The sequence below is a fragment of the Rhinoraja longicauda genome, chromosome 7, assembly GCF_053455715.1.
Source record: "Rhinoraja longicauda isolate Sanriku21f chromosome 7, sRhiLon1.1, whole genome shotgun sequence".
Taxonomy (NCBI): Eukaryota; Metazoa; Chordata; class Chondrichthyes; order Rajiformes; family Arhynchobatidae; genus Rhinoraja; species Rhinoraja longicauda.
The window spans coordinates 74,127,842-74,150,575 of NC_135959.1; the positions used below are offsets into that span (position 1 = coordinate 74,127,842).

Consider the following 22,734-nt stretch of genomic DNA (forward strand, 5'->3'; position numbering starts at 1 on the left):
ATCCTTCCTCAAATTTGGAGACCAAAACTGCACACAGTACTCCAGGTGCGGTCTCACCAGGGCCCGGTACAACTGTAGAAGGACCTCTTTGCTCCTATACTCAACTCCTCTTGTTACGAAGGCCAACATTCCATTGGCTTTCTTCACTGCCTGCTGTACCTGCATGCTTCCTTTCATTGACTGATGCACTAGGACACCCAGATCTCGTTGAACTCCCCCTCCTCCTAACTTGACACCATTCAGTGTCCAAGATAGGTTGTGGTTAGTGCTGTTCAGAGTCATTCAAGAGCCTGATAGTTGCTCGGAAGAAGCTTTTCTTCAACCTGGAGGTCTCTACTTTCAGGTTCCTGTATCTTCCCAATGGCAACGAGATGAGAGCGTGACCAGGGTGGTGTGGGTCTTTTGTGATATTAGCTGCCTTCTTGAGATAGCACTTCCTGTAGATCCTTTCAATGGTGGGAAGGTCAATACCCACATGGGCGGGGGGAATGTAAACCACCAGCCCCCCTCCCCGTTCTTCCCCCATCCGTCCCCTTCCTTTCCCCTCACCTCCCTTTGCCCCACCAGGACTTGCACCTCTTCCTCCCCTCTTCCACTTGCATTCCTTTCTCCAGCTTCACAATTTGGGCAACTCTTCAAGTTTGCAATTCTTCATTTCTTTTGTCTCACACCTTTTGTTGTTTGATCCCTGGCCTTTCTCCAACTATCTACCCATCAACCCTCATCTTTATCCACCTACTCACCTGCCAGGCTTTGTCCTGCCAGCTTTCTTTCCACCCTTACAACCTGTCTGAACCATCACCTTTCCGTGTACTCCAGCATAAACACTAGTTAGGCCATAGCTGCAATACTGTATCATCACAGCACAGGAAATGTGCAAGAACATTGGAGAACTACAGAGGGTTTTGTCAGGACTGAAAAATTGTAGTTTATGGAAAGACTGGTCACACAGGTGTTGTTTACTTTGGAATTATGGAGAGTGAGGTGAAATTTAATTAAGGGTGGAAAAATGATGTGTGAATTAGGGAGTGTAAATAGAAAGGATGTCTGATTAGCAGTCTTATCCAACATGTTTCTCTGAAGTTAGCCATGTAGTTATCCACCTTCCAGTTACAAAATCCATTGCCCAAGGACTACGAAAAACTTTGTCACTAGACTACAATTGATTTTCACTCTAATTATTACTGCCCATGACTCATGACTACAGCAACATGCACGAGTGGAAATAGTGCAGGAATGATTCACAAGAATGTTACTAGGACTGGAGGGCTTGAGTTGTAAGGAGAGAATGAATATAATGGGACAATTTTCTTGCCCACACCGGCCAACATGTCCCATCTACACTCGACCCACCTGCCTGCATTTGGCCCATATCCCTTCAAATCTATCCTATCCATGTACCTGACTAAATGTTTCTTAAGCGTTGCAATTGTACCTGCCTCAACAGCATCCTCCAGCAGCTCGTTCCATACACCCATCATCCTTCGTGTAAAAATGTTACCTCTCAGGATCCTATTAAATCTTTCCCCCCTCACCTTAAACCGATGTCCTCTGGTTCTCGATTCCCTTACTCTGGGCAAAAAGACCATGTGTTTACCCGATCTATTCCTCTCACAATTTTGTACACCTCTATAAGATCACCCCTCATCATCCTATGCTCCAAGGAATAGAGACCTAGCCTGCTCAACGTCTCCCTGTAGCTCAGGCCCTCAAATCCTGGCACCATCCTCGTAAATCTTCTCTGCACCCTTTCCGGCTTGACAAAATGTTTCCTATAACATGGTGCCCAAAACTGAACACAATACTCTAAATGTGGCCTCACCAACGTCTTCTATAACTGCAATATGACCTCCCAACTTCTATATTCAATACCCTAACTGATGAAGGCCAATATGCCAAAAGCCTTTTTGACCACCCTATCCACCTGTGATGCCACTTTCAAGGAACCGTATATCTGCATCCCTCTGCTCTTCAACTCTCCAGAGCCCTACTACTCAGTGGAAGTCCTTAACCAGCTGATAGAGATCCCGCTGCAATTCTTGTTACCCTTCACTCTCTACAATGCCACATATTTTGGTGCCATTTGCAAACTTATTCGTCAGGCATTGTACATTCTTAACCAAATTGTTGATACAGATGACAAGCAAGAGTTGAATGTTTTATTGTCACACATCCCGAAATGGAACAATGAGATTCGTACTTGCAGCAGCACAACAGATATGTAAACATATTACTCTGTAATACCCATTATAAACAACAACTTAAAGTTGAGTATATATTTTTTAAAACAATTAGACAATAAAGAGACAATAGTAGTGCAAAGTCAAAAATAATGTCTCCCATGTCTATAGAGTTTGGAGCCTATTTCGTACGTTCTAGGAGCAAAATTAGGCCATTTGGCCCATCAAGTCTACGCTGCCATTCAATCGTGGCTGATCTATATTTCCCTCTCAACCCTATTCTCCTGTCTTCTCCCCATAAGTCCTGACACCCTTACTAATCAAGAATCTGTCAATCTCTGTCTTATAAATATCCATTGACTTGGCCTGAACAGCCATTTGTGGCAATGAATTCCACAGATCCACCACTCTCTGACTAAGGAAATTCCTCCTCATCTCCTTTCTAAAGGGACATCCTTTTAGTCTGAGGCAATGCCTGATAAAGCCTCGGCATTACATCTCTGTTTTTGAATTCTAGCCCTCTTGAAATAAATGCATTTGCCTTCCTTATTACCGATTCGACTTGCACATTAACTTTTGGGGAATCCTGCACCTACACTCCCAAGTCCCTTTGCACCTCCAATTTCTGAATTCTCTCCCCAAGGGAGGATTAGTGTTTACTAGCCTGACGCTTGTAAGGAAAAAGCTGCTCCTGAAACGACCTTACAGTTTTCAGGCTCCTGTACCACCTTCCTGATGGCAGGATGGTGTGGGTCTCTGATGATACTGGCTGCCTTTTAAAGGCAGTGACTCCTGGAGATGCCTGCGATGATGAGAAATGTGTGTTCAGTATCAATCCCGGAGACACAAGGGCCTCCAGTAGAGAAAAACATCCTTTCACCATCACCCTCTGTTTCCTATCATCAAGCCAATTCTAGAACTGGTACGAACACACATTTGCCTGCTGTAATTCTCATGGAGTGATCATTTTGTTTTCTACACGTAGGAATTGTTTTTTGAATGTCGGTCTCAAATGATTTTCAAAAATAATTTACAAAATTAGCAAAACATTCATCTAAGGAATTATTAGCAATTTGACTAAATTTGGCACACAGATTTCTGCATCAGTATTAGATGGGATTGTGCATATCAAATAACCTATATCTGTTCAAGTATTTCATATTGGGAAGTAAACAACTGTCTGCATGCCTTAAATGCAAGTTCTTGTCGTAGTACAGTGTATTGTGCACGTCTCCAATAATGTGTCCATGTGTTAAATGTCAAATGTTTTTTCTAATTTCTCTATAGTCTTTAACCAGATTTATCCCTTGTCTTTCTCTCCTTCTGTCCTTTCTCCTTTTGTGACTGTGCAACCCTGTGCAACCCTTGACTGTGCAACCCTTGCTGTTTGTCAATGAATATTGGGTTTCTCTATCCTACTTTCATCTGGAAAATCGCAGACAAAGCGAAAGTACCTTTCTGCTGAACAGTCTACCGTCTTTATGCTTTCTCAGACTTCCAGTAGTCTAAGCTTCTAAAGGAAAAAGGTGACTCTTCTCTCTAACTTTAAGGTGTGCAAGAGGTGGCTTTTTGGTGGTAACTTCAGTCAGTGCATGTCTAAAAGAATCATGAAGAAATAATTGAGATGAGGCTTTAATAGTGAAATGGGTAGAACCAATAGTTCAATGGTTTCTTTATTGTCACACGTACCAGTTACAGTGAAATACATTTTTTGCACACAGCACAGCAAGACTATCCCTGTACATAAGCACAATTGCCCCGGTCAGTACAGAAGGCACAGAACTGCCCACCGAGTCCATTTGCAAGAAGCGCCATATTGGCACCATTTTACAGTCCCATGTACAGCTGGCCACAAAGGCCATTGCTGCCGTTGGTTCCATTTCAATTGTCCTGAGATCCTTTCTCCATGCCTGGCCCTTTTCAGCCCTTGTTCCACAGGGGGTGCCTTCTGCGTCTTCCCCCCCCACCAACCGGTTCCTCTCACTGGGCCTTGAGGCCAGTGTCTGCTGCTGTCGCGATATCCTTCCAATTCCCGATCCATGGGGCGAGCAGGGGCCGGGCTCGATGGCCTTCCATCTCTGAGCGAGCTGGGCCTGCGGTTGGGACACTTGCCAGGCCGCTGGGCTGAGCCCCAGGCTGCGGCTCGGCCTCCTGCGGCCCTCTTCCCCGTCGTGATCCTGCACTGTTTCCTGTCGCCAGTCCGCTTACCAGCCTTCAGTCCGACTCCCTCCTCTCCGGTCAACGGGGCTCGGCGACAACCCCTCCCGGCTGTTTCTCGTTGCCGCGGCAGCGAGCCATGCCTGTTGTCGGGCTTGGCCGCGGCCCGTTGGGAAGAGACCTAGTGCCACATGACCCGTCAGGAAGCCATTTTACTTTGTAACTACCAAATGATATTTATACCAAAGGTATTCCACAATATTCCACTTTAAGTTCAAAGTTGAATGAGAACTAATTGTCTGAGGCTGTGAGTATAATGTTGTTTTTCATTGTAATGTACGCTGTAGAGCCTTCATATTGAGATATTCGCAATCAAAGAAAGGAAAGTTTCTGGGTAATAATTCCTGATATTGGGTTTACAGCATGATAAATATTGCAATTTGGGAGACATTGCATGGTGATGGAATGTGTTTTTTTAATATGTTAGGATGGTGATTTTAATGCATTTCATTTGTATTCTTTGATGGGTGACTCGTATTACAAACTTGTTGTCCTTTAAATGTTAGCGATACATTTATTGCCTGCTCCTCGTGCTCTAAACGGTAGATAAAATCTTTGAATCATTGCCATTTTTGTGTTGACTGTTCTCACATAAGGCATGTTTTGGGATCTTAAGGATTATAAATGCAGCGGAACCAGGAGAGGGAATAGAAATGGTTTCTGAGAATTACTAACGATTGGTCCTGTAATTATTGCAGGTTCTTGAGATGGCTTCCTTCCCAACATTCCTCAGTTTGTTTTAGCATTTCTCTAATTTATTTTCCTGTGGAGTGTGGAGGAGATGACTTGTTACAAATGTAAGCTTTTGAGGGTCTCGGAGAAGAAGCAGGAGGAAATGGAGCAGGTCAATTGTCCTCTCGGGTTAATATTCACCTTGAATGCATTCAATGACTCTGGTCCCACAGCTCTCTGGGATAGCAAATTCTAAATTTCAACTCCTCTGAGAGAGAAAAAATGGCCTCATCATCTGAAATATTCTGAAGCTGTGCCCCTTGGTTTGAAGTACCTCAAAAAGAGAACCTTGCTCTCAAGTGCTCTGATGGACCAAGTAAGATTCTAAGGGGTGAACAGCAGGGCGAATGTTTTCATTCTTTTCTGCTCGTCCCTGTTGTTTTTGCATCTTCTGCATTCCGACTTTTCTCATTCAGATTTTGGGACCTCTCTCATTAGATTCTCTGCTGATCTGCAGATACCCTCCAGCCATAATTCATAATTCCCTTTACCCCACACCCACCCTCACACTTCTGGCCTCTACCTGTCCCCTACTGATTTAACCTCTAGTTTTTCTACCTGAGCTGCAGGTTCTCCTCTCGCTACTTTCAGTCACTGAATGGAGACTATTGGAATCTGGCGTCTGCAATTAGGAAAGAAACATTGGTTTTCCTTCAGAATTTTGATGTGAAATATTTTATCGGAGGTTAAAACCCTGATCAACTTCAAGCAGGCAGAAAATTCACCATGTTCAAGTTCTAGTTTATTGTCAAATGCACAAGTGTGGTGAGGTACAGGCACAATGAAACAAACTTGCTTCCAGTAACAGTACAAGCACATGGACCCTTGCCAATATTACCCCGCTGCACAACAAGGGAGCAAAGCAGAATAGTGGGAACTGTAGGCCTGACTTCGGTGGTTGGTAAGATTTTAGAGTCCATTATAAAGGATGAGGTTATGGAGTACTTAGAAATTCACGATAAAATAGGCCAAAGTCAGCATGCCTTTAAGAAGGGGAGGTCTTGCCTGCCAAGTTTGCTGGAATTCTTTAGTAAATAGCAGGACAGACAAAGAAGAGTCAGTAGATGTTGTATACCTAGATTTTCAGAAAGCCTTTGATAAGGTGCCGCATGGGAGGCTGCTAAGGAAGATGAGAGCCTATAGTATCAAAGGGGAGATATGAGCATGGATATCAGGTTGACTGGATGGCAGAAGGCAAATAGTGGCAATTAATGGGGCTTTTTCTGGTTGGCTGCCAGTGATTGGTGGAGTTCCGCAGGGCTTGGTGGTGGGGCCGCTGCTCTCCATGTTCACAAGTTGTAGCAATAGAATTAGGCCATTCGGCCCATCGAATCTACTCCACCATTCAATCATGGCTGATCTCTGCCTCCTAATCCCATTTTCCTGCCTTCTCCCCATAACCCTTGACACCCGTTCTAATCAAGAATTTGTCTATCTCTGCCTTAAAAATGTCCACTGACAGGCCTCTGTGGCAAAGAGTTCCACAGATTAACTACACTCTCACTAAAGAAGTTCCTCCTCACCTCCTTTCTAAAAGAGCATCCTTTAATTCTGAGGCTGTGACCTCTGGTCCTAGACTTTCCCACCAGTGGACTTGGACTTTCCACATCCACTCTAACTATGCCTTTCACTATTCTGTAAGTTTCAATGAGGTCCCCTCTCACCCTTCTAAACTCCAGCGAGTACAGGCCCAGTGCTCTCAAACGTTCATCATATGCTAACCCACTCATTCCTGGAATCATTCTTGTAAACCTCCTCTGGACCCTCTCCAGAGCCAGCAGTATCCTTCCTCAGATATGGGGCTCAAATTTGCTCACAGTGCTACAAATGCAGACTGACCAATGCCTTATAGAGCCTCAGCACCACATCTCTGTTTTTGTATTCCAGTCCTCTTGATAGAAATGCTAGCATTGAATTTGCCTTCCTTACTACCGATTCGACTCGCAAATTAACCTTTTGGGTGTCTTGCACCAGCACTCCCAAATCCCTTTGCACCTCCGATTTCTGGATTCGCTCCATTTAGGAAATAATCTACACCTTTATTATTACCAATATGCATGCCTCCGCATTTTGCTATACTGAATCTCATCAGCCACTTCTCTGTCCACTCTCCTAACCTGTCCTTCTGCAGAGTCCTTGCTTCCTCTACACTGCCTGCCCCTCCACCTATCTTAGTATCATTTGCAAACTTGGCCACATAGCCTTCAATCCCCTTATCCAAATCATTAATGTACAACGTGAAGAGAAGTGGCCCCAGCACCGACCCTTGTGGACTCCACTAGTCACTGGCAGCCAACCTGAAAAAGTGCCTTTTATTGCAACTCTGCCTTCTGCCATCCAGCCAACCCACTATTATTGCTAGTATCTTCCCTTTAATACCATGGGCTCTCATCTTCCCCAGCAGCCTGACGTGCGACACCTTATCGAAGTCCAGAAAATTTAGGTAAACAACATCTACAACCCCCCCCCCCCCTCTATCTGTCCTGCTATTAGCTTATTCAAAGAACTCCAGCAGATTTGTCAGGCAAGATCTTCCCTTCACAAAACCATGCTGACTTTGGCCTATTTTATCATGAACTTCTAAGTACTGCGTAAACTCATCTTTATAATTGACTCTAAAATCTTACCAACCACCGAAGTCAGGCTAACCGGCCTACAGTTCCTGCTCTTCCGCTTTGCTCCCTTCTTGTGATATTTGCAATTTTCCAATCTTCAGGAACCACTCCTAACTCTAGTGATTCTTGAAATATCACAACTTAATGCCTCCACAATCTGTGAGGCCACCTCCTTCACAACCCTGGGGTGCAGTCTATCTTGTCCAGGTGACTTATCCATCCTCAGACTTTTCAGTTTGCACCTTCTCCTTAGTAATCGCCACTCCACTGACTTCTACCCCCTGACTCTCTAGGATTGCAGGCACAGTTCTGGTGCCTTCCCACTGTGAAGACTAATGCAAAAAAGTTCTTCAATTCCTCTGCCATTTCTTGATTTCCTGTTATCACTTCTCCTGCATCATTCTCCACCGGCCCAACGTCCACTCTTGCCTCTTTTTTATATATCCATACAAACTCTTGCTATCCTATTTTATATTATTGGCTAGCTTCATTTTTTCTCTGTGTATTGTCCTTTTAGTTACCTTTTGTTGTTCTTTAAAAATATTCCAATCCTCTGGCTTCCCACTAATCTTTGCAATGTTATATTCCTTTTCTTTTGCTTTTATATTGTCCTTGACCTCCCTTGTAAGCCATGGTCATCTTATTCTCCCCTGGAATCTTCCTCTTGGAATGAACGATCTTGCACCTTCCGAATTATCCGCAGAAATTCCTGCCATTGCTGCTCTATGGTCATTCCTCCTAAAGCCTCTTTCCAGTCAATCGTTGCCAGCTCTTCCCTCATGCCTCTTTAGCCCCTTTGCTCAGCTGCAATACTGACACATCCAATTTCGCCTTCTCCCTTTCAAATTGTAAGTTACATTTTATTATATTGTATTTACTACCTCCTAGTGTTTCCTTTACCTCAAGTTCTCTGGTTCATTGTACAACACTTAATCTCAAATTGCCTTATCCCTGGTAGGCTCTACTACATGCTGCTCTAAGAAACTATCTTGGAGGCACTCTATAAATTCTCTCTCTTGGGGTCTAGTGCCAGCTTGATCTCCCAGTTTTCCTGCATATTTAAATCTCCTATTACCATTGTAGCATTGCCTTTCTGATACGCCAATTTAATTTCCTGATGCAACATGTACCCTCTATCCTGGCTACTGTTTGGGGGCCTGTAAATAATTCCCATTAGTCTTTTTACTCTTGCAGTTTTTCAGCTCTACCCACAGGGGCTCTACATCTTCTGATCCTACGTCACCCATTGCTAAGGATTGAATTTCATTCTTTACCAGCAGTGCTACCCCACCCCCTCTGCCTACCTTGCGATAGGATGTGTGGCCTTGAATGTTTAGCTCCCAGTTCCGATCCTCTTGTAGCCACGTCTCCGTAATGCACAGTGAATGATAGAGCCCTGACAAGTGTTGCTAAACAGTGAGACCTTGGAGTACAAATACATGGTTCTCTGCAAATGGCAAGTAGACAGAGCATGTGTCATGTGCCACACTGACCTTAACTGGGTGGTCATTGAGTCTAGAAGTTAAGATGTCATGCTACGGTTGTACAACTTGTTGATTAGTTTCCACTTGGAGTTTCGGTCACCACACAATGGGAAGAATGTCTTCCAGAGATGCTGCCTGACCTGCTGAGTCACTCCAACACTGTGTCCTTTTGTGTCTGTTTTACATTTTGTGTATCCAGCTTAATAATGGTGCATTTAGATAAGGAAAGTGATGCTCATAATGGAGTCATAGAGTCTAACAGCATGGAAACAGACTTTGACCCAACTTGTCCACACTGGCCAACATGTCACCTCTACACTAGTCCCACCTGCCTACATTCGGCCCATTTCCCTCTAAACCTGTCCTATCCATGTACCTGTCTAAATGTTTCTTAAACGTTGCAATAGTAATTGCCTCAATGACCTCCTCCGGCAGCTACCACTATTTGCCTGAAAAAGTTACCCCTCAAGTTCCTATAAAATCTTTCCCCTTTCACCTTAAATCTATGCCCTCTGGTTCTCGATTCCCCCACTCTAAGCAACTCTGTATCCACCCAATCTATCCCACTTTAAACTATGTCTTCTGGTTCTCGATTCCCCTACTCTGGGCAAGAGATTCTGTGTGTCTACCTGATCTTTTCCCCTCATGATTTTCCACACCTCCAAGATGATCATCCCTCATCCTCCTGCGCTCCAAGGAATTGAGTCCTAGTCTGCTCAATCTTTGCCTATAGCTCAGGTCCTGGAGTCCTGGCAACATCCTTGTAAATCTTCTCGTCACCCTTTCCAGTTTGACATCTTTCCTATAACATGGTGCCTAAAACAACGCAATACTCTAAATGCGGCCTCACGTCTTATACAACTGCAACATGTCCTCCCAACTTCTATACTCAATGCTCTGACTGATGAAGGCCAATGTGTCAAAAGCCTTTTTGACTCCCCCATCTACCTGTGTTACCCCTTTCAATGAACTATGTACCTGTACTCCTAGATCCCTCTGCTCAACAACATTCCCCAGAGCCCTGTTGTAGTCTGTGGCGGTTCTGCCCCTGTTAGTGATCCCACACCTCACATTTCTCTGCATTACATTTCATCAGCCACCTGCTACAATTTTTGACAACCATCTTCACTATCTACAATGCCACCCACTTTTGTGTAATCTGAAAACTTGCTTACAATTGCCATGTAAGTTCTCATCCAAATCATTGATGTAGATGACAAACAGCCCATAATGTTGGGTTAAACTGCTCAAGAATTCATTTGGATGTGATAGCATTAGTATTTATGCACTCCACGTGAAATCATTAACCACATTGTGGGGAAATAGTGGCACTTTAACAACATGCCCATCTCTGTGATTAAGGTGTGCTCCTCTTTGATGTGCAGTGGACGAAAGTTCATTTGTGGCAAGTTTCAAGCAGTAGTTTGAAGCACCTAGAATTTCCACACTGAGTTCCATTTACCTTGGTTAACTGCACTGAACATCATATTCCATCTCTAACATTCGATTTTCATTATGCATTAATGTGTTTTATGTTTATTCACTTGCATCAGTTAACAAAAGGAAATAATTCATGGAAATTATGAATGGAATTTCACTGGAGAATATTTGCGCCTGTTTAATACAAACATCTTCTTACTTTGAAAGAAATTTCCCCTCCTCATTACAGGAAATACTCAGAGATAAAGCTGGCAATGTTACAATAGGCTCTGAAAACAACGTGCAGACACTTCTTGAAGCTTGAACTCAACTGCTGAGACGTAATGTAAAATGTTAGGTAATAGCCACACATTTTCACTTACTTCTCATTTTCCAATCTGCATATTTTCCTGTTTATTCCCAGTGTAAGTAGGATCACAGCCATATTCGTTAAAAGATCAAAGAGCCAAAGTCTCTCTGGCAGAATTCACCTGAAGCAAAGAAAATAAATCTGGGGTCCAGTTAAATCTGATTTGGTTGTTCCTGGTACTGACCTGACATGGGACATTGGAATTTGTGGGATTAGTGGAATAGATGACATCTGCTTTCACAGACCAGGAGACATCCATTTACTAAAACAACATGTCGTGAAATGCCTGTGAACTTCACCATAGAGAATGCAAGTCACAACCTTGAATGCAAATTCATAAAAAACAATAGAATCCGAAGCAGGCTGTGTACCTGCTCCAGAGAGTCATACAGCATGGAATCAGGCCCTTTGGCCCAATTTGTCTTTGCTGAAACAAGGAACTGCAGATGCTGGTTTGCAAAAAAAGACACGTGTTGGGGTAAATCAGGGGGTCCTTGCTGACTAAGTTGCCCCATTTAAGCTAGTCCTATTTGGCTGCAATTGCCCCACATCCTGCTTATCCCTTCCTATCCATGTACTTGAATGTGTGCCTTTCAATGTTGTTGCAGTACCTGAAACCATGTCCTCTGGCATCTCATCCCATATTCCCACTACCTTCTGAGTGGGAAAGGTTGCCCCTCAGGTTCTTATTCAATCTTGCCCCTTTCACCTTAAATCAATGTCCTCTGGTTCATGATTTCCTTAAACCTGGGTAAAAGACTGCGCAATCACCCTATCTATCCCCTTCATCGTTTTATACACCCCTATAAGATCACCCCCCAGCATTCTGCATTCTAAGGAATAAAGGAATAAGATACTTGCCTAATATCTTACTCTTGCTCAGGCCCTTGATTCCTGTAAATCTTCTCTGCATTCTTTATACTTAATGATATCCTTCCCATAGCAGGATAATCAAAACTAAACACATACTCCAAATGTGGCTTCATTAATGTGTTTACAAAATTGTGACATTACATCCCAACTTCTATATTCAATACTCTGACTAATAAAGGCCAATGTACCAAAGTCTTCTTGACTACCCTATCTACCTATTATAGGGAACTGTGCACCTGGACTCCTAGATCCCTCGGCTTTGCAACACTCCCCAGGGCATGGCATTCATTGAGTTCCTGCCCTGGTTTAACTTCCCACTAGGGTTGCCAACATTCGATCTCCCAAATACGGGACAAGGTGACGTCACCACCTGCGCCCTACGTGACCTCACCCAGCCAGCGGCTCCCGTTCCACCAAAAATGGCCGCCCGGGCCGGAAGGCGAGTTGCTATGCAACCTCCGCTAGACGAATACATGCGGCCCGGCTCCCCGAACACACTCGCCCCGACTCCCCGAACACACTCACCCCGACTCCCCGAACACACTCACACCGACTCCCCGAACACACTCGGCCCCGCTCCCCGAACACACTCGCCCCGCTCCCCGAACACACTCGCCCCGCTCCCCGAACACGCTCGGCCCTGAACACATTCGGCCCCGCTTCCCGAACACACTCGGCCCCGCTTCCCGAACACACCGTGTCTATCCATCATTGAATTAGAGTATGGCTGATGATTTACCTCAGTGACACTTTTCTGCACTAACTTCCCTTGATTGCCTTATCCCTAAAATTTTGATGATCGTTGTGTTGAATATTCTCAGAGGCTGAGCATCCATAATAATAATCCCGGCCCAGGCGGCCATCTTTGGTGGATTCCTGACTCCAGTGATTCTGGAAAGAGCATTACTAATGCCTTCGTAATCTCTACAGTTACCTCTTTCAGAACCCTGGGGTGTAGTCCATCAGGTCCAGGTGATCCACCTTTTGATCTTTCAGCTTCCCAAGACCTTTCTGCTCTGTATTAGCGACTGCACTCACTTCTGCCTCCTGACTCTTTTGAACTTCTAGCACTTTGCTGGTGTCTTCCACGGTGAAGACTCACACAAAAATCGTATTCAGTTCACCATTTTCCAGCGGTCCAAAGTCCATTCTTGCCTCTCTTTTGCCCTTATAATCTGTAAAAACATTTGATATCCTCTTTTATATCATTGGATAGCCTACATTCCTATTTCATCTTTTCATCCCTTATTGCTTTTTCAGTTGCCTTCTGTTGGTTTTTTAAATCTTCACCTTCCCATTATTCTTTGCCATGTTACATACCTTCTCTTTTACTTGTATGCTATCATTGACTTCCTTTGTCATTCTCCCCTTGGTATATTTCTTCCTCTTTGGGATGAAAATATCCTGCATCTTCGGAATTATTCCCAGAAATTCCTGCCATTGCTGCTCCACCATCATTCCTGCCAATCAACTTTAGCCAGCTCCTCTCTCGTGCCTCTGTAGTTACCTTTACTCAACAGTAATACCAATACATCCGATTTCCGCTTCTCCCTCTCTAATTGCAGGTTGTATTTTATCATATTATGATCAGTGCCTCCTTGGGGTAACTTCACAAGCTCCCTAATCAAGTCTAGTTCATTGCACACCACCAAATCCAGAATTTGTCTCAGACGGCCTTTTCTCAAGTGGACTCGACCACAAGCTGCTCTGTCATCTTGTACACATTCTACAAATTCCTTCTCTTGAGACCTAGTACCAATCTGATTTTCCCAGTCTTGCACATTGAAATCCCCAATGATCTTTGTAACATTTTCTTTCTTAAATGGTTTTTCTATTTCCTGATGTAATTTGTTTGCTACATCCTGGCTGCTATTTGGAGGCCTGTATATAACTCCCATCAGGGTCTTTTTACCCATGCAGTTTCTTAACTATCCATTAGGATTCTACATCTTCTGACCCTTTCTAAGGATTGTGTATCCGTGGATATTGAGCTCCCAGCTGTGATCTTTCGGCCACAAATTCATGATGCCGACAATGTTATACCTGCCAATTTCTAACTATGCTGCAAGTTCATCCACCTTGTTTTGTATACTGTGTGCCCTTAAATACATCTTCAGTCCTGTATTTACCTCCCCTCTTCCCAAAATGGTCCCCATGTTGCCTGACGTTGGACTCTTTAAATTTCCTTTTTAAACTTTGTCTCAAAAGGATATATCTTTAATAGGATACATTATTTCAAAATATACAAGTTAGCCATTGTTATGTTACAAACATATCTTTTAATGTCATGCCTGAATCATTCCTGACACACGATCTAATTACCTGATTAACACCGTACTCTGCACTACCATTCATGCCTTTCCAGCTTGGTTTTGTGCATATTTGTCACACTAGTTTAAGAGTCAATGAAACCACTTTAATTTTTTTCTATTTTCTTACATTATCATTTTTTCATAAAGACACCATAACCATCAGAATCAATAAGCAGTTTCTCATCAGACAATACTAGATCCAAAATACCCTATTCACTTGCTGGATCCTCAGCATACTGATCCAGAAAAGCACCTCTCAGACATTCCATGACATATTCTAGGACATACTCAATAATATGATCAGACTCATACAGTGTGGAAATGGACCCTTTGGCCCAACTCGTTCTTGCCGACCGAGATGGCCCATCTAAGGGAGGGCCATTTGCTTGTAATTACTTTTGCTATTACTGATAATTTTATTTGCCCTATTACATGCAGATTGAAGGAACTGTGATCAATGTAACACCTTCTCTTTACGTAGTTGAGTTATGCCATGTTCTGCATTATCATTGTTGCTTGGGGACTGTGTCCAGCACCTCGGTGTTTTTTAGCTCATTCAAAACAGATTCTTGTTCCTGATTTTCTGGGTTAAGATGGTCCCTCTCTCTGGTTTTTATCATACTTTCTAATGTCAGGGTTACCTCACCCACTTTTCAATTTTGCCTGTTTCTGCAAAAGGTTCGGTATATTAATCTTTGCTCTGGCCCCTCACCAAACCTCCCCACCTCATCCTACACTTACTCTCACTACTTAATGCCATGTGCAAAATTTGAATGAATCTGCTTCTCATGGTGGGTTTAGGGAATGTATTTGTCTTTTGGGAGATGCCTGGAGCCTCCCAATAGGCTGGCATTAGCTTGGCAAGTGTTCCCACGCAGGCATGCACTAAAGATCAGCCTCCAGCAATGTGGAGGCCTGTCATGTTCTCTGCATGCACATGATCCATATCCCTCCATTTCCCACCTATCCATGTGCCAATCTAAAAACATAATAGACACCACTATTGTATCGGCCTCCACCAACACCCCAGGCAGCACATTCCAGGCACCCACCACTCTATGTAAAATATTTCCCCTGCGCATCTCCTTTAAAGTTTCCCCCTCTGTATTTAAAGCTATTCCCTCTGGTTTTTGACATATTAATCCTGGGAAAAAGATTCTGACTATCTTCCGATCAAGTCTACTCCGCCATTTAATCATGGCTAATCTATCTTTCCCTCTTAACCACATTCTCCCCATAACCCCTGACACCCGTACTAATCAATAGACAATACGTGCAGAAGTAGGCCATTCGGCCCTTTGAGCCAGCACCACCATTCAATGTGATCATGGTTGATCATTCTCAATCAGTACCCCGTTCCTGCCTTCTCCCCATACCCCCTGACTCCGCTATCCTTAAGAGCTCTGTCTGGCTCTCTCTTGAATGCATTCAGAGAATTGGCCTCCACTGCCTTCTGAGGCAGAGAATTCCACAGATTCACAACTCTGACTGAAAAAGTTTTTCCTCATCTAAGTTCTAAATGGCCTACGTCTTATTCTTAAACTGTGGCCCCTTGTTCTGGACTCCCCCAACATTGGGAACATGTTTCCTGCCTCTAACGTGTCCAACCCCTTAATAATCTTATACATTTCGATAAGATCTCCTCTCATCCTTCTAAATTCCAGTGTATACAAGCCTAGTCGCTCCAGTCTTTCAACATATGACAGTCCCGCCATTCCGGGAATTCACCTAGTAAACCTACGCTCCACGCCCTCAATAGCAAGAATATCCTTCCTCAAATTTGGAGACCAAAACTGCACACAGTACTCCAGGTCCGGCTCACTAGGGCCCTGTACAACTGCAGAAGGACCTCTTTGCTCCTATACTCAACTCCTCTTGTTATGAAGGCCAACATTCCATTGGCTTTCTTCACTGCCTGCTGTACCTGCATGCTTCCTTTCAGTGACTGATGCACAAGGACACCCAGATCTCGTTGTACGTCCCCTTTTCCTAACTTGACATCATTCAGATAATACTCTGCCTTCCTATTCTTACCAGCAAAGTGGATAACCTCACACTTATCCACATTAAACTGCATCTGCCATGCATCCGCCCACTCACACAACCTGTCCAAGTTACCCTGCAACCTCAATAGCATCTTCCTCACAGTTCACACTACCACCCAGCTTTGCGTCATCTGCAAATTTGCTAATGGTACTTTTAATCCCTTCATCCAAGTCATTAATGTATATTGTAAATAGCTGCGGTCCCAGCTTTGCGGTACCCCACTAGTCACTGCCTGCCATTCTGAAAGGGACCCATTTATCCCCACTCTTTGCTTTCTGTCTGTCAACCAATTTTCTTTCCATGTCAGTACCCTACCTCCAATACCATGTGCTCTAATTCTCTAATTTTGCCCACTAATCTCCTATGTGGAACCTTGTCAAAGGCTTTCTGAAAGTCAAGGTACACCACATCCACCGGCTCTCCCCTGTCAAATTTTCCTAGTTACATCCTCAAAGAATTCCAGAAGATTAGTCAAGCATGATTTCCCCTTCGTAAATCCATGCTGACTCGGAACAATCCTGTTACTACTATCCAAATGCTCCGCAATTTCGTCTTTTATAATTGACTCCAGCATCTTCCCCACCACTGATGTCAGACTAACTGGTCTATAATTTCCCGTTTTCTCTCTCCCTCCCTTATTAAAAAGTGGGACAACATTAGCTACCCTCCAATCCACAGGAACTGATGCTGAATCTATAGAACATTGGAAAATGATCACCAATGCGTCCACAATTTCTAGCGCCACCTCCTTAAGCACCCTTGGAGGCAGACCATCAGGCCATGGGGATTTATCAGCCTTCAGTCCCATCAGTCTACCCAACACCATTTTCTGCCTAATGTGGATTTCCTTCAGTTCCTCCGTTGCCCTAGGATCTCTGGCCACTAGAACATCTAGGAGATTGCTTGTATCTTCCTTAGTGAAGACAGATCCAAAGTACCGGTTCAACTCGTCTGCCATTTCCTTGTTCCCCATAATAAATTCCCCCGCTTCTGTCTTCAAGGGACCCATATTTGCCTTGACTATTTTTTTCCTCTTTACATACCTAAAAATGCTTTTACTATCCTCCTTTATATTATTGGCTAGTTTACCCTCGTACCTCATCTTTTCTCCCCGTATTGCCTTCTTAGTCATCTTCTGTTGCTCTTTAAAAGAGTCCCAATCCTCTGGCTTCCCACTCTTCTTTGCTTTGTTGTACTTCTTCTCTTTTATTTTAATGCTGTCCTTGACTTCCCTTGTCAGCCACGGGTGCCTCTTACTCCCCTTGGAATCTTTCCTCCTCTTTGGGATAAATTGATCCTGCAACTTCTGCATTATTCCCAGGAATACCTGCCATTGCTGTTCCACCGTCTTCCCTGCTAGGGCCTCCTTCCAGTCAATTTTGGCCAGCTCCTGCCTCATGCCTCTGTAATCCCCTTTGCTATACTGTAATACTGACACCTCCGATTTTCCCTTCTCCCTCTCAATTTGTAGAGTAAAACTTATCATATTGTAATCACTGCATCCTAATGGCTCTTTTACCTCGAGTCCCCTTATCAGATCAGGTTCATTACACAACACCAAATCCAGAATTGCCTTCTCCCTAGTAGGCTCCAGTACAAGCTGTTCTAAGAATCCATCTCGGAGACACTCCACAAACTCTCTTTCCTGGGGTCCATTACCAACCTGATTTGCCCAGTCTACCTGCATGTTGAAATTTCCCATAACCACTGTAGCATTACATTTGCAACATGCCAATTTTAGCTCCTGATTCAACTTGCACCCTATGTCGAGGCTACTGTTTGGGGGCCTGTAGATAACTCCCATTATGGTCTTTTTACCCTTACAATTCCTCATTTCTATCCATACTGATTTTACATCTCCTGATTCTATGTCACCCCTTGCAAGGGAGTGAATATCATTCCTCACCAACAGAGCGACCCCACCCCTTTCTGCCCACCTGTCTGTCTTTTCTATATTTATTCACAAAGTGCTGGAGTAACTCAGCAGGTCGGGCAGCATCTCGGGAGAGAAGGAATGGGTGATGTTTTGGGTCGAGACCCTTCTTCAGACTTGTATGTCTTTTCTATATGTTGTGTACCCCTGAATATTCAGTTCCCAGCCCTGGTCCTCTTGTAGCCATGTCTCCGTGATTCCCACAACATCATACTTGCCAATATCTAACTGAGCCTCAAGCTCATCCACTTTATTTCTTATACTTCGCGCATTTAAATACAACACTTTAATTTCGGTATTTACCTCCCCTCTCACACTCCCCGGTCACAATTGGCCCTGACATTACTCTCTTATCCCTTCTAGAACTTCCCTTCCCATCTATTCGAGAGTCCTTTGCAATTTCTACTGTATTCGCTTCCCCTTTAACTCCATCTTCATATTCCTAGTTTGTCAACCCCTCCCCCCCACTACTTAGTTTAAAGCCACACTTGTAGCACTAGCAAACCCCCTGCTGTTAAGGTGTAACCCGTCCCTTTTGTACAGGTCACCCCTACCCCAGACGAGATCCCTCTTAACCCCATTCTCCCCATAACCCCTGACACCCGTACTAATCAATAATCTATGCCTTAAAAATATCTATTAACTTGGCCACCACAGCCTTCTGTGGCAATGAATTCCACTGAATCACCACCCTCTGACTAAAGAAATTCCTCTGCATCTCCTTCCTAAAGGAAAGTCCTTCAATGCTGAGGCTGTGTGATCTCTGGTCCTGGACTCTCCCACTAGTGGAAACATCCTCTCCACATCCACTCTATTTAGGCCTTTCACAGTTTGATACGTTTCAATGAGGTCCCCCCCCCCTCATCTTTCTAAACTCCAGCGAGTTGAGGCGCAGCGCCGTCAAACACTCATCATATGTTGATCCACTCATTCCTAGGATCATTCTTGTAAATCTCCTCCGGACCCTTTCTAGCGGCAGCACATCCTTCCTCAGATATGGGGCCCAAAATTGCTCACAATATTCCTAATGTGGTGTGACCAGCACCTCATAGAGCCTCAGCAATACATCCCAGTCTTGTATTCTAGCCCTCTTGAAATAAATACTAGCATCGCATTTGCCTTCCTTACTACAGATTCGACATGCAAATGAACTTTTTGGGAATCCTGCACCGGCACTCCCAAGTCCCTTTGCACCTCCGATTTCTGGATTCTCACCCCATTTAGAAAATAGTCTACGCCTTTATTTCCACCACCAAAATGATTGACTCCACACTTTGTTACACTATATTCCATCTGCCACTTCTCTGCCCACTCTCCCAACCTGTCCAAGTCTTTCTGCAGAGTCCCTGCTTTCTCTGCACTACCTGCCACTCCGCCTATCTTCGTATCACCTGCAAACTTGGCTCAATGTCTTCAATCCCCTCATCCAAATCATTAACATAAAACGTGAAGAGTAGCGGCCCCAGCACCGACCCCTGAAGAATTCATTTTGTCACTGGCAGACAAACAGAAAAAGCCCCTTTTATTGCCACTCTTTGCCTTCTGCCTTCTGCCTTCCAGCCCAGCTGCTATCTATGCTAGTATCTGCCCTTTGATAGGTTGATGAGGGCAGAGCTGTAGATGTTGTTTATATGGACTTTAGCAATGCATTCGACAGGGTTCCACATGGTAGGTGCTCCAGAAGGTTAGATACATGGGATCCAAGGAGAGGAAGCTGAATGGAGAGAAAATTGGCTTCATGGAAGGAAGCAGAGGGTAATGCTGGAAGGTTGCTTCTTGGACTGGACGCGTGTGACTAGTGATATGCCTCAGGGTTTGGTGCTGCGTCCATTACCGTTTGTTATCTAATTCAATGATTTGGGTGAGAACATACATGGCATGGTTAGCAAGTTTGAAGATGATACAAAAAATGGGCCTTATTGCAGATAGTGAAGATGGCTGTCAAAAATTGCAGCAGGATCTTGATTGGTTGGTCAGGTGGGCTGATGGAATTTAATATGGAAAAATGTGAGGTGGTGCATTTTGGAAAGTCTTAACATGGGCAGGGCCTACACTGTGAATAGTTGGGCTCTGGGGAATGTTGTAGAGCAGAGGGATCTCGAAGCGCAGGTACATGGTGCCTTGAAAGCAGCGTCACAGGTAGATAAAGTGGTCAAAAAGGCTTCAGAGTATTGAGTATAGAAGTTGGGTGTTCATCTTACAGTTGTACAAGATGTTGGTGAGGCTGCATTTAGAGTATTGTGTTTAGTTCTGGGCACCATGTTATAGGAAAGATGCTGTCAAGTTGGAAAGGATACAGAGGATTTGAAGACTTACGAGGATGTTGTCAGGATTCAAGGGTCTGAGCTATAGGGGGTAATTGAGCATGCTGGGACTCTATTCCTTGGAGTGCAGGAGGATGAGGGGTGATCTTATAGAGGTGTATAAAATCATGAGAGGAATAGATCGGGTAGACACACAGTCTCTTGCCCAGAGCGGGGGAATCGAGAACCAGAGGACATAGGTTAAGATGAAGGAGGAAAGATTTAATAGGAATCTGAGCGGTAACTTTTTCACACAAAGGGTGGTGGGTGTATGGAATAAGCTGCCAGAGGAGGTATTTGAGGCAGGGACTATCACAACGTTCAAGAAACAATTAGACAGGTACATGGATAGGACAGGATTTGAGGGATATGGGCCAAACGCAGGTAGGGAGGACTGGTATAGATGGAACATGTTGGTCATTGTGGGCAAGTCGGGACGAAGGGCCCGTTTCTACACTGTATGACTCTATGACTGTAATGGGGCAACCAAAACTGAAGTCAAAATAATGCTTCAAATGTGGCCTAACAAATGTTTTATAAAGTTGCAGCATGACTTCCTGATTCTTACACTCAATGTCTTGAGCTATGAAGGGAAGCATACCATATGCCTTCTTCACCACTCCATCTACATGCCACTTGCAGAGGGCTGTGGACTTGGACCCCAAGATCTGTATTGTTTAGACACTTGCCAGTAACTGTATACTTTCTGCTTACATTCAACTCTCCAAAGTGTAACACCTCAGTTGTCCAGATTTAACTCCATAGGCATTTTTCTGTCTAGATCTGTAATTGATCAAAATCCCCATGTAACATTTGACAGTTTTCCTCACTATCCACAATTCTACCAATTCTGATATTGTCTGCTAATTTACTGACCAACCCATCTATATTTACATCACAAACAACAGAGATCCTAAGATAGATCCCTGTGAAACTCTACTGGTCAAAGACCTCTCGCCAGAATAACACTCTTCCACTACTAGCCTTCGTCTTCTATGGTTAGACAGTTCTGAATCCAAATGGCCAAGTCTAAGTGGATCCCATGCATCTTAATCTGGGCTAGACATTTTGATGCATGCATTATATCAGAAATTTGGAATCACTTAAGTGGATCTAACTCTGTTTATTTAACATTACAAGAAATATTATTGAAATTATTGAAATGTAATTTACCCAGAAGTCTTGTCACTAGTTATGGATAAAGGTAGTAATTTGGTTTACCATCGAATATAAGATTCCCTCCAAGTTGTACAGCATTTTGACTTGGAAATATATTGCCAGTCTGTGGGGTACTTTCAACAGAACGTCCACCGGTTTATGACTGACTTGCCCCCAACTGCTTGAGGTCAATTAGTAACGGGCAGTAAATACTGCAATTGCCAACTACGCCTAAATCCTGCAGGTCAACGGATAACTAAAAATACATTCACCGCCACACTGTGTTTTAATCCCCAGTGCACCACAATTGTCACAGAGATCATTAAGAATCCTCCCCCTCCACCCCCCCCCCCCCAACCCCCGACTCCTCCCAACCTGTCCTTGCATCTCCTTCGCTCAACCAGACCACTTATGAAATATTTCTGCTATTAGCCGGTTGAGTCTCTTGAGATGCTTTTCTGGACACTTCAGATGGCTGTAGTGGGCAATGTTGAGTAGCAATGGACCATAGGGTCTGGCTTTAAATTGCAGATGGTTCTGATGTAACACGATGTTATAGAAAATCATTGTACACAAACCATTATAGCAATGGGTAAAATGGGGATTGATCACAATAATAGCTTTAATAACTATTAGCACCTGTGCCTTGGAATATTAAGTCCCAGTTATTTTCTTCCCTTCGCCAGGTTTCGCTGATAACGTCCCTATTGCACATACCTATCCATGCCCTGAGTTCATCTGCCTTACCCATCAGGCCTCTCACATTGAAATTAATTTAATCCAACAGTCCATCTTCAATCCATGCTATACTCCTGCTTCACTAAACTCTGTTCACTAAACTTGCTGTCAATGATTTCTGCACCGACTTCCAGCCTCACACCGATCTAGGGTTTCAACTAGATTGGCTGGGGGACACCCAATGCAGGAGTAAAGCAGGCGAGAGGCTGGGAAAAGGTTGCTAAGTCTTTCAGGCATTGAAAGGGGATCCTTAATATCATTGGCGTTGATGTGCAGCAAGCAACCTGGCTAAGGAAGGTAACCTTGAATGCAATTACTCACTCTTTGTTTTCTTCAGTGATTACTGTGTGAACA

The 22,734-nt window shown here is 43.9% G+C and overlaps 1 protein-coding gene across 8 annotated transcripts in view; it reads left to right on the forward strand.

Annotated features, from left to right (window-relative positions):
* atp11a (ATPase phospholipid transporting 11A) overlaps positions 1-22,734 on the forward strand; it is a 134,439-nt gene that overhangs the window by 111,072 nt on the left and 633 nt on the right. For 2 of the 8 annotated variants that reach the window (XM_078402886.1, XM_078402889.1), the window contains one exon: positions 3,620-3,706. The exons of 3 other annotated variants lie outside the window; for them this stretch is intronic. In XM_078402886.1, coding sequence (XP_078259012.1) covers positions 3,620-3,697 — 78 coding nt within the window. In that variant the 3' untranslated portion in view covers positions 3,698-3,706. Of the gene's footprint in view, positions 1-3,619; positions 3,731-10,897; positions 11,006-22,734 lie in introns of those variants that run through there. 3 more of the 8 variants (XM_078402890.1, XM_078402888.1, XM_078402887.1) reach the window with 3 other exon arrangements.